Here is a 16,656-nt window from a genome sequence, read left to right as displayed (position 1 = left end):
TTTGCCAAGCCAGAACATTTTATGTTGGAATATCGTTTACACGGAGCAGTATTCTGATATTAAGCCGGTTAAAGACACAGTTCGGGTTTTTTGAAGTGGGAGTGTGTGAGGAACGTGCACAGTCAGTGTGGTACATTCGAGAACCACGACACATTTTACACTTTGTTTTGATGTGAATACACAACAGTGAAAAAATGTGTTGTAGCCCTGTGTAATAAAGCCCAACTAAAGGAGTCACGTGAGTAATTATTATTAGTAGTGAATCAACTTGTAATAGAGCATCAGATACAATGGAGGCGATGCATAAACATAAATCTCTTTGCATCATAATTGATGCAAATAATTAATTAATTGCATCAAAAACAAAAGTCAAGATGAATATGAAAGCCTAAATATCAAACGCTTGTCATTTCTTCAGCCCTGTATAATAAAGCTTAACTGAAAAAGTCAATAACATTGGTATATCTAAACCCTTTAAAGGCCCTTTATACTCTGCTTTCTTCTGTTTTAAGCCCATCTGTCACAAACCTCTGTGCGTCTTTTGCGTTGGTATGGATGTGACACAATACTTTCTCTAGAGGGCAGTGTTGAAAGCGGATTTCGTAGCAGTGAAATGTACGAACACTGAATGTAAAGTCGTCCAATTAATGGGGGATATTATTTGTTGGTGTTGTCGATAAGGGAGATTTATGACAAGCTGTATTTGCGACTTTTGACAACTTGCTTCGCTGGATAGCTCCAAAATTAAACATGACGCACCCTGGCAGTCACTCCCTGTTTTCCGACTAGGGCAATACCACCAAGATGGTGGTATTGCTCCATTTTGTCAAGACGAACACAAAGTACGGACGAAAGTCTCCATTCATCTCCTTTTGTTTACGTGGAGTACAAATGGGCCCAAAGTGGTTTTCCATTTCCTTTTCAGAGTACAACCCAAACAGCCAATCTATCACTTTGCAATGCAGCTTCTGTGCTGTCTTGCAAAGGAAAGGTAAAATATTAAAGATATTGTATACAGTTAGAATGTTATTGATTTGTTTTTCCATTTGGGCCTTCCACACATTTTCTTCACTGTCCCTGTTCACATCAAAACAAGTGTAAATTGTGTTGTTTAATCATCTCTCTCTCCAAACGGGCACTGTACATCCATTGTATGTAACACTCCAACTCTGCATTAGCATTAACAGCCTGAAAAATGTATGTATGTAAATCAGAATAAGGTCACACTCTGAATCAGTATCAAACTAACACATGTGAAGTTTTTCCGTTATGTAGAGCAGCGCTTGCGTGGGCCCACTGGTGGGTCATGACGGTATTGCAGGTGGGCCCTCAGAAGGTGATATAACATTTCTTTCATGTAAGAAATTTAATGAAACATTTGTCGAAAAAGTGAGGTTTTAAAATATGTCTAATTCACTTCTTACTTTGCCATTCATTTTAATTAATGATACAGTATGTTGTGTTTATTTGTAAAAACAAAGAGCTTTTCAGTTATGGCCAAACACACTTAGTTTCATTATTATTATGTATGTATGGTTGTTCATTGGTAACTGGCACAACATGTTTGAATTTTAATTTTAAGTTATCCGTTTACTTCATGGTATTCTCGCTAATGTACAAATATGTGGGTTTTAAAAGTGCGGTTTATTTGTTAGGGAAGCTCTGACGCACACATGATTACATCTTAATCAGAGATACTTTTAGAATTTTTCCGGCAGTGGACCGAAAGCCGACTGAAAGCCGACATGAATCATAATTAGGTTGTGCTCTGTGACACGTCTCAAGTCACGCAAACATCATAATAAGATTGTCATGATTTAAAATAATGTCAGTATTGTTTTCCATATAAATGAAGTAATTGCTGGAAAGTGAATTTACCTGTCTGCTGCACACAACTGCTCCATTTCAAGTAGGAATTATTGCCATGTGGCTACTGCTCCCTTCATTAGAATGGTTAGCCCACCAGCACTTGGTCCGTCCTTCTCTGCTGCCAGTTTACTTTAGAACAGCAGACTGTGCATTCTCCTCAATCCCTAAATCCGGTGTGAGCACGCAGACCCTGGGCTGTAATGATTCCCATTGCTTGTTGTTAGCCGGCACCTTAAGTCCCTCTTGTTTGAAAAGTCACACGGATGTGAAGCTACTGAAGAAACGTTTGTTCATGTATTCAAGTTTACACAGTGTCACTCCACCCAAGCAACACAAGCACTTGCTACTGGAAACCATCTAAGCTTGACTTATTATCTTCCTGAGTGAACTGTGAATATATAATTGTGAACAGAAGAAAGCAGCAATAAAAGTGACAAATTGCACAAGATTTATGTCTTGAGTGGTTGTTATTCTTTTTCTTTTTTTTTTTATTTTGCGACCAAAGTCAGACTACACAAGAGCAAACCACAAAAAATAGACACAAACTGCTTCCACAGTCTGCATGGTTCCCATGACACAGCAGTCTTGCGGAAATGCTTAAAACACTTGATGACATCTCCAAAAGAGTCTGTTACCATTTTTGGTGCCTATATTTGAAAATGTTTCCTTTGGTACAGACTTTCGTCACAGTTCACATGTCAGTTTGCCTGCAGGAAACATGTTGCTGTAATGTAGCCAAAGAATACAGGGCGAAGGAAAGGAAAAGTCATTATCCTGCCCTTTGGTGGAGAAGAGACCTCTCTTATCACTGTCCATTCATCAGGTGAGTCGTGTATCATGTATGATAAAATCCTCACTGAGGATGCTTCAGTTCACCATGTGTCCACTCCAGCCCTGACCACTGGATCAGTTAGTGAGGCAGAGTGGTGATCCTCATGCTTTGACTGGCAATGGGGTACGACACCATCGGGGTAGTGGCATGACTCATGGTGATGCCGGGCATAGGCTGCGTCATAGACACTGCAACTGGTGCCACAGAAACTGCCACCGGTGCCATGGAGACGGGAGGTGCCATTCCTTGTGCAATGGTCTGTGCGAGGGCAGCAGAGAGGGGAGTGATCTCAGGGTTGAGGTGGGGCGGAGGGGCCGTCGGTGGGGCTGCATTGCTAGGGGGCGCAGTAGGGGCACCCGTGGAAGCTACCAGGTCTTGCTGTGTGACAGGCCGAGGCTGCAGTCCGGCGCTGCTCAGGGTGGTGTGGGTCTGGGCGATGCTGTGATTGTAGGAACTTACTGCACCCACAGGGGGAACCAGAGTCTGCTCACTGGGTGCAGGAGTGGAAGAGAGGGTCATCACCTTGGCCTGGTTTCTGAACTGGGCATTCTGCTCCAGGAGAACCTCGTTTGTGGCAATGAGATTTGAAACCTGGAAAAAAAAAACAAATAGAACATGTTTGAAATTTTAAATAACTAAATTTTTGCTGTTTTCCCCATATTCTCAAGAGTGACCTGTGCTACAAAAAATAACTAATTACTTCACTGGGGTTTCACTATAAAAAGGACCCCATCCAAGTCAGCTGTTATTGAACTAAAAACAGATATGACATAGTGTCTGTGCGTCTTTAGGCTCAATACCACTTTAAAATAAGTCCCCCAGAACGGTTAATTTATCCAAATGGTCAGCTCGTCATCAAGCTCTGCAGAAGCCTGATAACGAGCTGTTTATCTGAATCTGGTGTGTTGGAGCGTTGCCCAGAAAATAGCAAAATTCCTAGACAGAAGGAAATGAAGAACAGAAAGAACAGACTCCTGCTGTGAGGATGCAGGTATCACAGCTAGAGAGAAAGAGGGTCACCACAATGGTGAATATATCACCTCTCTGTGTTTGTTGAACAGAAAATATATTTTTATCACGTCTCTGACAAGTACTAATTATGTACTTATTATACTAATTCTAAAAACTAAAAAAAATACAATTCTAACCTGTTTCTTTAACTCTTCCACTCTCTTCCTCAGCAGGGCATTTTCTTCCTCCAGGATCCTGTATTCAAATGGGCGTGGTTGCAAGGTGGCCTGAAGTCCCAGTTCATAGTGTCCACCGACATTACCATCTGCCAGGCGGAACCCCTCCAACCGACGCCTCTTCAACTGCAGAGCAGTGTGGTCGATTGAGGCTTCTAAGGAACTGGCATCAAACAACCCGTTCTCCAGCAGAGGATCGTACACTGAGCTCCTGTCATAACGTCGCTGTGCTGAAGAACTTATGGACAGACAACCACTCATCCCACCAACTCCTACTCCCCCAACTCCAGAGATACCTGGATCTCGGCAACCACCCAAGCTGGGACATCCCATACCCATTATATTACTCCCACCTCCAACTCCTACAAGTCCCTGCATGCCTCCACAGACACCTCCTACTACTCCTCCACCACCTATCCCGACCCCAGCATTCACCATTCCACTGGCACCTGGTCCCATCACACCACCCACTCCAACCCTGGAAGGCTCATATTCAAAGTCTTTTTTGACATGGCGAAATTTGCATTTGTTGCCCCTCTGACACTCTCCAGTCAGGTAGTCTCTGCAGATAGGGACCTCCCCACGGCTATGGGGAAGATCCATGGGGGAGAGACCCAATCTTGCTGCAACTTTCCCTCGCAGCCTGAGAGGCAGCTCTCCTGATTTCTTGTAGTAGTCCTCGTCTTCTTTAGATCCATGGACAAAGCGACAGTTGGTACGTGTACACTCCTTATTCTGATGGTCATGACAAAAGATGAACTCATTCTTTTGTACTCCTAAGTTTGGTACCTCATTAAAGTCGGGATGTCTGAAGCGGCAGCGTTTCCCTCTCTTGCAGACATTGCGTATGAAGTCCCTGCAGACACCGTCTAAAGCCGGTCCCGCGCCTTGCCCTCCACCACTCCCACAACTGTTGCCATTTCCAAGTGCTCCTCCTCCTCCCATGTTCCCAGAACCAGAGGTGTTGCCTCCAATACTTCCTCCTGAGCCCCCTCTACCCTCTACTGAGCCGCCTGCCAGACCTGACCCAGGCCCTCCTTCCTCACCCAGACTACCACCACCACCTGACAGATAGGAACTATCCCGGTCAGGCATGACGCTCAGACCAGCACGAGGGGAAATTAGCACTCATGTGTATGAGGGGTGCTAACTCGTCCTGGCAAATATGCACACACACAAGTAAATAAATCATTGGAGAAATGTTTTTCCCTGATGTTGTGAAATGTGCTACTCAGCGTTCTGCAAGAGAAAAAAAAAAGGACAAGTTACAATTTGAAGGTACAAAAAGTGGTGGCTGAGCATATAACATTACACCAACTGGTGACTATGATAATGTTCTGTACTGTATTGGGGCTACTTGTGCATTTAAGGTCTTACCTGAATGAAAGTTGAGATGTAAGCTCATAGTAGCCTACACCAGTATCGATTTTGATATATTTAACATCTTTTACAGTACGCAAAGCTGAGTGTACATTTCTGGGCTTAAATTGAAAGTTTTGGGTAAGTGAGCAGAATTTAACCACATATTTGATAAAACAAATCTGTGGCTGCTACGCCTGATATAATATGGTTTTCTCTACTTGCATCAGCTGTTTTTAAAAAGCTCTACAGACAGAGTGAAAATGCTCCCAGTTAAGAAGCAAACGATCACACATATGACATGAACATGAAATGCCTTGACCAATGTCTTTTAGAAAAGTGTTTTGTATGTCAAATTTGTCTGCATGTCAAAAATCATAACTTATGCCTTTATCTTATTCAGTGTACGGGTTGTAGCATTGTGTAATGTTTAGTCATACACGTATTAAGCGCACATACACACAGGTATTTGGATGAATACATGAAAGCATGTTCGAATGCAGGTGTGAGTCAAAATCTCAATTTGGTGACATATGGTCATCTTTCCTCGTGCAACATGATAATCCATACGCCAGGGTAAATATCGATATTTTTATTAACAAATTAAGGCAATGGATAGTCAACAGTCCCTGCCAGTTTCCCTCACTGGGCATCGCAACTTTATGTCTCCTCACAGTGGCGCTGCTCAAATGAATGTTGTGCATAAATTTCGTGATGCATCGCTATATGATTGTCTTGCAATATATTTATTATCACAGAATCGTTGTATCATAATATTATTGTTGGACCATGTATTGCAGATCGTAACGTGGGGTACCCTGTGACTCCCACAGCTCTTCTAATTTGTATTTCATTTGACATATTGTAACATGGGTGTGTTTCATAAAACAGAATCAGCCACAGGTCTGTGTGAACCTCTCGCTATTTTCTATGTTATGCTCCAGGCTGTTGTCTGTGAGTGATATTGACTCGGAGAAACATTGTAGTCTATCGACTTAAGTTTGACACGGACACACACGTCGGCTTCGTGGAAGTGACGATCGACAATAGCAGGAAAACATCCGGAATACAGAAAACACGAACATGTAAACAAATACCATGAGTGACTGTGACTATGAGATCACAGGTTAAACTGGAACACCGGAATAGAACGGGAATTATGTATGTTAGCATATGGTGACAACTGGTAAACAAGTTAGCACTTGGTGTTTGTTAATACCGGGTATTAAACAACTAAGCAATGACTTGTTAAAAACATGGTTATCAGTACAGTGACATTCAGGAACCTCGCTGAAACGAGGACACAACGGGCGAGCTAAAATTAGCTAAGGAATGCTACAAAGCTTGCTGGCTAAATGCTAACATTGTTTTACCAAAAGAAACCAAACGGTGAATCCACCTGTTTATGTCCCACGTAGAAACGTCTGGTTCTGACACATGGGAATATGTGTAGATATGTGTGCCGTGAAAAAGAAACTAGACCTGTGGTATTATCGACATCACAGCCTGTGTTCTGTTTACCACATTTCTCCATTAGAGCTTCTTTTTCTACTCACGAAGAAGAAGTAGGTGTTATCGAGCTATTCTTTTCTGCCATCTAGCGGTGAAAATATTGAACGACATTGAAAAGCGTGTAAAAATTGGATGTTATTTTATACAAGGAAATAAAAAATACACGTTGCACGTCTGTTTAATTTCTTAACCTAAAAGTTTAGAAATTAAGCCATATTGAATGTGCAAACGTGATACTCAAATACTATTGAAAAGAAAGCATACATTTAGTTTTTACAGCTCAAAATCCTGAAATGAGTCTGCTAGTACAGTCTAAATGTATCCAGTAAAACCGACTTATTGTCATAAATGTGTGTAGTCAGAGTTGCCCTGACATGAAATGCATCAGTGGTTGCTGTAAATTATGGATGATTTTAAATTGTAGCCATTTGAGCATGCAAATGTGGGACACTATTTATTAATTTTTTTATAAATCCCAAAATTAAACTGAATGATTTTCAGTCTGCTTACACTCGGATATCAAATGCATCAGTCACTGCAATAAATTATGCTCAAATTTGAGTAATTAGACCATACGAAATGATTTTCAGTCCACTTATAATCAGCTTGAGAATGTTTTACAATGACAACTTTCTTCCTGTCCGTTTTGACCGGGCTGCTGTTAGTTTTCCGCCCTCTAGTGGTGAAAGCAGCGAATGACATCCATGTGTGTCTCTTTGAAGTTGGTTGTTGTTTTCTCTCATACAAGGAAATAAATACACGTTGTACTTCAGTGTATCTAGAGACACCCCCACCGCTTAAAACACAAAATGTCAGCAAAGGAGGTCATGGTTACTTCCTCATGCGTGTGTAAGTAGTTTGGCTAAACTATTCATATTATCTTGCCGGCGTCTTAGCACCCACAAACCACAGCTTTTGTTATCTGTGCTGTACGTGTGGAGTAGTCACCCGGCTTCAGGTGCTGTCAAACCAGGTCCATGTGAGCAGGTTTGAGTGAGAGTTTTTGTCAGTATAGCAAAGTGTTTCTCGTCTCCTCTTTGATGGAAGACTGCGTGGTGCTGTTGCTCTGCTTTGCTGCAGTGTCATTACTGGCCGCTGCTGCCACAGAAACCAGCAGCACTTACTATGACACTCTCAATGTTGAGCCAACAGCCACCGACGTCCAGATTAAAAAGGCTTTCCGCGAACTGGCAGTGAAGTATCACCCTGACAAGAGCAAGAGAGCCGACGCTGAGAAGACTTTCAGAGAGATTACAGAAGGTAAAACTCCAGCTGAGTGATTTTTCTCTGTAAATGTTATTTAAAGCAATGGAATCACTTAAAAAAAACGTGTAATGTATTCATTCTCAATAGGGCATTTCCTTTTGGAATATTATGGAGAATTTAGTTTTTAAAGCAGATCAAAATTGCACAAATTAGGCCATTTGAAAGTACAAATGTGATGTGTCATTTGTCATAGTTTCTTTAACTGAAATCCAAAAAGTATGCCACAGTGTTTTAAACAGGCAGCAGCACAAATAATCCAGAAAGCAATGTCAACATGGAAAGAGAAACAGTAAAACTAACCCATGTTTTATTCACCACTGGTTGTCAAGTCATAGCTTACATTTAGCAAATCACAAAGGCTTTATTTTAACTCTCCTATATTCACTGTAAATGCTCTGTTGTCTGTGCAAATGAAAAAATGTAGCTCATACATTTTGGAAATAGCCCAAAAATCTTTAAAGTCTCATCCTTTTAATAGAATATAGAGAAGTTAAGTGTTTTCTCTTTTTTCTTCACAAAAACATCAGTCGTGCAGAATTCAGTGCCTTGTATTCTGAAAAAAAGATGCAAGAGAAATTCAAGTTACTTAAAAAAAAAAATCTCTTGAATTTGCCAGTTTTGTACAAAATTGATAAGTTTAGATCCAAGGTTATCAAACTATGGTATGTGCACCACCAGAGGTACGCACGCCTATTCAATTGCTTAAAGTTTGGCTGAAAGTTTTGCTGGTACAGTGAGAATCACATTTTAAATCTATGACACAGAGAATATTAAACTGCACCTTGACTCAAAAACTTTAGTTTCATTATCTGTCAGAAATGTTGTGATAACATGTTTTCACCCAATCATTGAGCCCAATTCTGTCTCCTCCTCCTTTAGCCTACAAAGTTCTCTCCAACAAGGAGAAGAGGAGATTCTACGACATAGTGGGCCACGAGTCTTTTCTACACAGTCAGGGTTCTGTTGATGCCGAGCACGAGACACACGCACACTTCACTTTCTCCAACTTCGTCTATGACTTTGGGGAAAATCTCTTTGAGAAATCTCAATTCCACTGGAACTTTGCTCAGGACTGGGAGGAGGAGGAGGAGGAGGAGGATGATGATGATCCATATGAACATTACACGTCTGAGGCTCCCAGCTTCAGCTTGTTTTACGGGGATGGGGATGAATTTGAGGACGAGTACACCTTCTAGACATGTGATGTCTGTGTTGTACATCGTTATTGATCATTTTGTTTAGTGTTTTATCTTTTATTGTTGAAGTCTATTAAATTGCTCACTGAATATGCCTCGTGTTCTGCATCTTTTGTGGGATGTCTCGTACGTTCAGTGGTCGTTTATGAGTTCACGGTTGAGGATTGGATTGAACCGTTATGCCTCTTTTCCTGTGTGGGTGTGTTGAAGGCTGAGAGTTACTGACCAACACGCCATTAACTCATCTTTTTTTCCCTGAGCCAGCACTTTAGCCTTGGCACTGTTTTTCACTCCGTTTCTCTCAGGGCCAGTGTGCACTTTGACCCAGAGGATATCCTGTGCCTTCTCAGCAGTTGGAGTGTCAGCGCACTAAAGCTTCCTTGCACTTTTACCAAGCTAAAAGAAGATTATTTTTGACCAAGCTGGTCAAAGACGGACTGGAAACATTAACTTTCACGCGTGACAATGATGGTAAGTGTGTCTGAAAATGTTTATTTGTGTAAAAACAACCTGTGAGAATCATGTGACAGCTTTATACGCAGGCACACTTCTGCATGCAGTCCAATTTAGATTGGATACAAATGTGAATTTAGTTAGCTATTGTATAAAGTATACTCACAGCTAGGGATTACTTGATTTCACTTCTCTTTTTTTTGTCTGATACTGATGCCGGGGACACAATCTTGAGTATCTACTGGATTTAAGTACAGATACAGTCCTATTTACATCTTAAACAAAAGCTGTTCGCAACACATTTGTGCTGATCCATTTACCACCTGGCAATAAGCAGTGATTTAAAAAAAACCCAAACCATAATGCTTAGACTGTGTAGCAAATACTCTATGTAATATAAATGTAAGGTTTTGGGATTTATTTTTTTTTCACAGGAGGAGGTACAAGACGTGACATCTGCTCTAAGTGTCCATGGCCATAACATAAAGGTCATGGATGTGCTGAAAGATGGGGACACTCTTACCTTTGTGATTGTTTCTCAGAAGGTGAGAATGCAAAAATGTGATCAAGCCTAAAACTGCTACCATCCTGACATGTGGTCTGTCCTGTGTGTGTCAGGTGTCTGGGACAGGAGAGTACCATGTCGACCGCACCTATGATGATGTGGAGTGGCTGCAGCAGCACCTCTTCTCTCAGGAGGACGTACCCGGACTACATGGTGTCATAGTCAGTACTGATTTCATCTGTGCCTCGTTCTTCTTGTCTACTTGTAAACCAGTAGATAGACGGTGGGGTATCTTGGTCGCTCTGAGGGTGAAGTCTTTAGAGTTAGTGGCAGCGTTTGTTGTGTTTCCAGGGTTGAAGTGAATATTGTACTGTATCTTCTCATAACACAACAATTCTGTGATTTAGAAATCCATAAGCACACTGACACTGGTGTAACGCTGCGGTGCATAACTTTTATTGTAGATGTTATTATTCTGTTTGGCACTGGTTAACCAATTTTACCCATATTTGTATACTATGTACTTCTGAAAATGGGCTCTGTCCAGCAATATGAGAGAGTTTGTGTTCACAAAGGGGCGGCAAAAAAGAACATTCTACCTTAGTCTGTCAAACCATTGAACCACTGTGTTTTTTTGAGCAGTGGAATTCACTTGCAAAGGTTTTCGCGGGTGCTTATTTGCGTTTTCAGCCATCTTGGTTGCCATTCCCTCCATCTGGTAACTCATTTGAATTCATTTGACTGTGGTTTGAGTCTAACAGAAATGTATTGATATGTAAAAGTCACACACGGCCGTTTTAACTGTTAGAATGTTGCTCCTTGTTCAACCCTGTGGTAGGTTGGTGACCTGTCCAGGTTGTTAAAATTTAAAAGTTACACACTTTAGTTAAGAAATGTGATAGCGTTGTCCAAGTTATGTGGATCTCCTCCTTTTTTTCCCTGCACTTCTGCCGACTTCAGCAATAGTAATCCAGTCACGTCAAATCAATAAATGTTTTATTGTGTGCTTACTATAACTCCCAAGCACTGCAATATTTCAAAAAAGGTTTAACTCCATTTAGTTACCATCCAATGAAACAATGCTTTGAATGAAAAACATAAGACATTGAACCCTTAGTTTTGAATAAATAATATACATTAATGTGCTTTCATATACTGTAATTCTACTGGTTTTTTTCCCCTTAAAGTTTCCTCCGATTCCTGCAAAGCCTCAGGTGAATGTCACTGCCAAGGGCATGAAACAGCTCGGTGAGTACATCTGAAGATCTCTCCAGATAAAAGGAAACCTATCAATGTGTAACATATAAGTTTCATTTTTGTGACGTGCAGCGTGTGACATTACATACAGTATCTAAACGTCTAATGCATTTCTGCAGGTTTCCTGGGTCTGGGAGAGTGGCAGCCGTACTGTAAAGCACTGGAGACTTTCCTTCGACAGGTCGCTTCACATGACTTGCTAAAAAAAACCAAAGCCGTGGAGATCTTTCTTACCAGCTCAGACGTAAGTGGACACAAAGAAAATACTTTTTTTTTTGTTATGCTTATGCTATAAAGAAGTCAGTGTGATACACTTTTATGAGCAGCAGAGATAGTAAATGGTTAAACGTTCACGGACATCGGTTCAGGAGAGACGAGAATCATGTGACAAATATGATACACTGCTATTATGTGGAGGACTCAAGGCTGTGAAGTGGTTCACTTTATTGCCACACAGTGGTAAGGTCAACATTTAATCCTGGTCTGACAGCACCTGAATGATTTATGGTGATTTTTGTTGTTATTGTTGATATTACGCTGCCTCTGTTTGGTCACAAAAAAGTTGATATTAAGCTGTACCAGTGAGTTATTATGAATATACTGTATTGTATTCAAGTACACACATATTCACACATACAAAGTAATACTGAGTTCAGGTTAAAGTGTCATAGTGTTGTGTATGTCTAACCTAATCCTTCCTGTCTGACTGCATCAGCCACATGAGGTCAGGAATGCTGTTTATCTGTAGCTTTAGCAGTTATTTTGTGACACGAGCCAGCAGGAAAATGTAAATGTGTCCACATATTATTTTTTACTATTGTAAGGTTAGACACTTATTGTTAAGGTTTGTGACAATTATAAGCACCGTAAATGATTTCTTTCAGGCAATTCTTCCTTTAATTTTGTACAAAAGATGTTAATTGACTTTCTCCGGCTATGTGAAGCCTCCAGGTCGACAAAAAGTGAAGAAAAACATCTTCAACTGGCTGAGTCAAGCTATGGATGAAATGAGGAAAGAAGGCCACAAGGTACACAAGTGAGACTCGTATAGGAATAATTCACAGCCTGAATGTGAAAGTTTATTGAAGTGACTTGTGTTCGTAGGATGTAGACGAGTTCTTTCAAGCGCAGCGTGACCAGAACCTGGTCATGACAGGCTGCACCAAGAACGCCACTGAGGTGAGTCAATCTCACTGTTGGTCTGTGTTTGTCCTCAGCCGTTCGTTCTGCCCTCACACAGTCACATACACACTTTACTGTTTAACGTCTGTCGTCATGTTTCCTGCAGAGATTCCTAGAGGTGGTGCTGACTGAGCAAAGTAAGAAATACAAACACATGCACATCAAGGTTATTATAGTCAAATAAGGAAAAAAAAAAACCATTTTCTTCAACTGAAATAAAAATGAAAACTAGATTAACATAAAGACAACTAACTAAAACTGAATGTGTGTTTATAAAACTAAAATTGTAGTGAAAATGTGCTTAGTTCTCGTCTTTTTGAATTAATTTCATACATAAGCCTTTTGGGTTCATATGAAGTGTATTTATTTTTTCTCTGCCGGCAAAGTCTCATACTCATTACTCATAATAAAATGTTTTGAATATGTTTGTTTCTTTACAATGTTGGACATAAGTTAAGTTAAACATGGATTGGGTTGAGTTGGTTCATCTGTCTCATGGTTTATTGGGCTTTTTAATTTTGCTCATGTTTCTCCTCAGATTGAGTTCCTGAGACTCCTGACTCGAAAACAATGTGATGTGTCTCATGAGGGTTATTTATAATTAATATTTATGTTGTTATGTTCATGTGTGTCTTTAGTCTGTTGGCTATATTTTTTATCTTTCACACTAACTGCATCCATCCTCAGCAGTATGATGCACATTTCGAGGACTATTTTATCTTCTTTTTCGCCAGCTCTGCCATGATGAATGTCTGACATCACTGCCTTGATCTTATAACTTGGCCAGGGTGCGTGCGTGCGTGCGTGCGTGCGTGCGTGCGTGCGTGCGTGTGTGTGTGTGTGTGTGTGTGACCTCCTGATTTGGAGGACTCCGGGACGGTGGCCCAGATCTTGCAAGACTGCTTTTCTGCAAAATAAAGTGCTGATAAAATAAAATATGTAAACACATAATGTAGCGGTCAAACTGGGTCAAAGGTCACAAATGCTTTAACTTTCTCACTCACTCAGGGACCTAAATTAGGGCCAATTCACCTGTCCTCGTCGGTCACCTAAAGTTTCCGGTGCGTGAATTCATTTATTTATTTGAATCCAGGCCAACATTTTTTTACCCAGTAACGGATGTGATTTAAAATGTAGTGAAGTACAACACTTCCAAAAAAAACATCAACCAAAAACCTACTCCAATACAGTAACGCGAGTAAATGTGATTGATTACTCCCACCACTGCTTACAAGCAGCAGTTGCGCTCAAAAAGCTCACCAGGTTTTTCATGCGGTTAATAAGCAAAACCTTTCCGCCCTGCAGTGTGAGCACCATCAGTTTGTTCAATGTGGATACTTTTTTTGTTCCCAATACGTTTTATTGAGAACCAACCATACAAAGTGTGCACATTGTGAAACAGTGCTTAAAATATGAAACAGTGCTCACATTTTTTCTTTTTTCCCCCTTTTCCTGCTCTCCCCCTCCCCCAATACACCATCTTTATCCCCTGTGCCTAGGTGACAGACACATTACAAAAAAGGGGAAAACGGGACCAAACAAAAGCGAAACCAAAAACCCAACATACAGAGAAACAAAGAAGAAAATAGAAATAAATAAAAACATTTAAAAAAAAATAAAGAAAAAGTTGAGTTGGTGATTAGTTACACTGTAAATCCAAATGACTTAATTTCACTCATCAGGGAGTCTATGATGGAGAGCAAGGGGTTTCAAGTTTGATCAAATTTCCTCAGGGAGCCTCTGAGGGAGAATCTTAGCCTCTCAAATTTGAGATTATATAGAACTTCCTTAATCCATCTGTCATATTCAAAGTGGATACTTGTGTCATTCGTGTAATTTGTCTGATTGTTCGTAAACAGGTCATAACAACACCAATTCTGTGCATTACTCTTAGTTACATGTTGTATGTGCTTGCAGAAATTGCAGTGGCATGTGGACACTTCTCAGCTGCTCTGCATCTCTGTGTGGAGGCAGGGGAGGATCCTGTCAAACAGGCTTTTTCAAGGTCAGAACATAATCACCTGTACTTAGATGTAAAAGAAATGTCTGTTACATTCAAACCGTTGCCAAATAAGTTCACACATCGCTGATTAAGCCGATCAGATCCACACGACTGTGTGTTTCTCTGTATAGCAGTGTTCGGATCATTCCTGCACTGCACACAGGAAGTGATTTGTGTCAGCATAGACTGAGTCATTGACAACATTGCGCAAGTAAATCAGCTGCAAACAGTTTGGCGTATGGAAACACGAAGAAGAGCCCATGAAACTTTTCACAAGTGAATTCTACTGTTCAAGTAACACTTGGTTTGATAGATTGCTTCTTGCCCCCGCCCCTCCACTGCTGCTGTATACACACAAACGCTCCCTCAGTCAGATAGTACTGCAGACAGATGAAGGAAGCTCCATACAAATAATGTTACATAGCTTCTGTTCACACTAAACACCAAACATTACGCACTGCAGTTTTAACATTAATTGTTTTCTCTTGCAGGATTTGTGTGAGATTATCAGAAGTCTTAGAATCTATGAAGGTAAGTAGTTTTTGCTTTTCTTCCCCACTTTAACAGACATACATTCACGCTGCAGTGGAGCATTGATTCGCCAAATAATCTGCACATAACGTGCTGCTGTGTGGGCAGAAAAATATGATGAGTGTTGCTGAGAACAATGTAAGCACCCTGGGACTGGGTCTGGACCTGGAGTCACGCTACCAGGAGGCAGAAAAGGTGTGTTGGTTGTGTGTTGTGTGTTGTTCATTATGAGGCCTACGTACCTCGAATCTTGGCTTTATTTTGAAATACAACATGTCAGCATGTACCGTGTCACCAATGTTCCCCAGTGTCACATGATTAATATGTCCCATGCAGGAAATGCTGTTCAGGAGAACCTGTAAACTCGTGGAGTTAGAGACGGCCCGGAGGAATGCAGAGAAGGCCAAACCTGTGAAGAAGGCGGCTGTGAGTGTCTGCTGTGCTTTATCTTTACCAGCAGATGGCAGTAATGTCCTGCTGATATGACACCACAGTGGGGGGAACAGACCAACAAGGCTGACGACAAAATGCAAATATGATTTGTAAATTCAGTCTGATTGAGAGCAAGCATGTAATGATGATGACGTGCACTTATGTTCATCAGATGGAGGAGGTGAAAAAAGCAGCAGAGTCAGAGTTTGATCACATTAGCAGGGTTGCAAAACAGGAGGTAAATTATTGAATTAAAATTGAACCCCAATTTCCACACTGCTTGCTCATCGTAACGCCTCTATTATAATCGTCCTATGTGCTGATTTTGCTGTCTGTATGAACGTGTTTCTCTTCCAGATTGCACAGTTTGAGAGTGACCGTGTGCGGATGTTGCAGCAGGCTCTGGTGGGGTGGTGCGAGCAGCAGCTTCTCACAGCCAAAGAAAGTGCTGACCAGTTCGACCGATACCTGCAAGCCTTCAGAGGGATGGCCTAGTGACCTCATTAACACTCTGCTAATGGAGCATCCTCAGTGTTTCTACACGTAGCAAAGCAGAGGATGACATAACATGTCCTCCCCCCTGTTGCAGCCCTGATACTTGATACAATGGCATTGAAGAAAATGTGAGAAAAGGAAACTTTCCTCATAATTGAAGAGCATCTCCTTCTCTCTCTCTCTCTCTCTCTCATTCTCTCTCTCTCACACACCAGGCCAAAGCCTTTTTCGACTATTGATAATGTATCACTATAAATCGCAATCATTATAGTTCTGTTGTTTACACCAAACCAGTGTCACACTTGTTTTTTTTTTTTTTTATCCTTTTGGTGCTTTTCCATTATACAGTTCTTGCACTCCGCGGCTCTACTCTACTTGGTTTGATATTGAGATTTTAGAAATGTTCTTGCTAAATGTCGGCGATTAACGCATGTTTTCGGGATTTTCAAGTCTTTTTAACTGATCTACAGTTCGGCATTGTTCAGTTTGATTCTTGTGTCGGACATCGCGCTCTTGACTTCCAGTGACGACACTCTCTGACCAATCAGTGAACCTCACCAGAGCAGGTTCTAAAAACA

At 41.0% G+C, this 16,656-nt stretch overlaps 3 protein-coding genes across 3 annotated transcripts; 2 read left to right on the top strand and 1 right to left on the bottom strand.

Moving 5' to 3' along the window:
• Positions 1-2,329: 2,329 nt before the first annotated feature.
• Positions 2,330-6,807, bottom strand: zc3h10 (zinc finger CCCH-type containing 10). The gene is made up of 3 exons (XM_058632775.1): positions 6,647-6,807; positions 3,850-5,127; positions 2,330-3,292 (listed from the first exon to the last, which is right to left on the bottom strand). Exons 2-3 carry the CDS (start codon positions 4,981-4,983, stop codon positions 2,780-2,782), a joined length of 1,647 nt encoding a protein of 548 aa, XP_058488758.1. The 5' UTR covers positions 4,984-5,127; positions 6,647-6,807; the 3' UTR covers positions 2,330-2,779.
• Positions 6,808-7,475: 668 nt separating this feature from the next.
• Positions 7,476-9,313, top strand: zgc:152986 (uncharacterized protein LOC101884054 homolog). The gene is made up of 2 exons (XM_058632866.1): positions 7,476-8,019; positions 8,905-9,313. The coding sequence occupies exons 1-2, from the start codon at positions 7,800-7,802 to the stop codon at positions 9,219-9,221; spliced, it is 537 nt and encodes a 178-aa protein (XP_058488849.1). The 5' UTR covers positions 7,476-7,799; the 3' UTR covers positions 9,222-9,313.
• A 129-nt stretch (positions 9,314-9,442) lies between these two features.
• Positions 9,443-16,368, top strand: si:dkey-28n18.9 (sorting nexin-6). Its single transcript, XM_058632865.1, has 14 exons — positions 9,443-9,692; positions 10,109-10,219; positions 10,293-10,400; positions 11,367-11,427; positions 11,556-11,680; positions 12,381-12,464; positions 12,541-12,615; positions 12,725-12,755; positions 14,536-14,623; positions 15,112-15,151; positions 15,260-15,346; positions 15,488-15,577; positions 15,756-15,821; positions 15,941-16,368. Exons 1-14 carry the CDS (start codon positions 9,687-9,689, stop codon positions 16,076-16,078), a joined length of 1,110 nt encoding a protein of 369 aa, XP_058488848.1. The 5' UTR covers positions 9,443-9,686; the 3' UTR covers positions 16,079-16,368.
• The last annotated feature ends 288 nt before the right edge of the window (positions 16,369-16,656 follow it).

The sequence above is a fragment of the Solea solea genome, chromosome 6 (assembly GCF_958295425.1).
Source record: "Solea solea chromosome 6, fSolSol10.1, whole genome shotgun sequence".
NCBI classification, from domain to species: domain Eukaryota; kingdom Metazoa; phylum Chordata; class Actinopteri; order Pleuronectiformes; family Soleidae; genus Solea; species Solea solea.
This window is presented reverse-complemented; position numbering and strand designations above follow the sequence as displayed.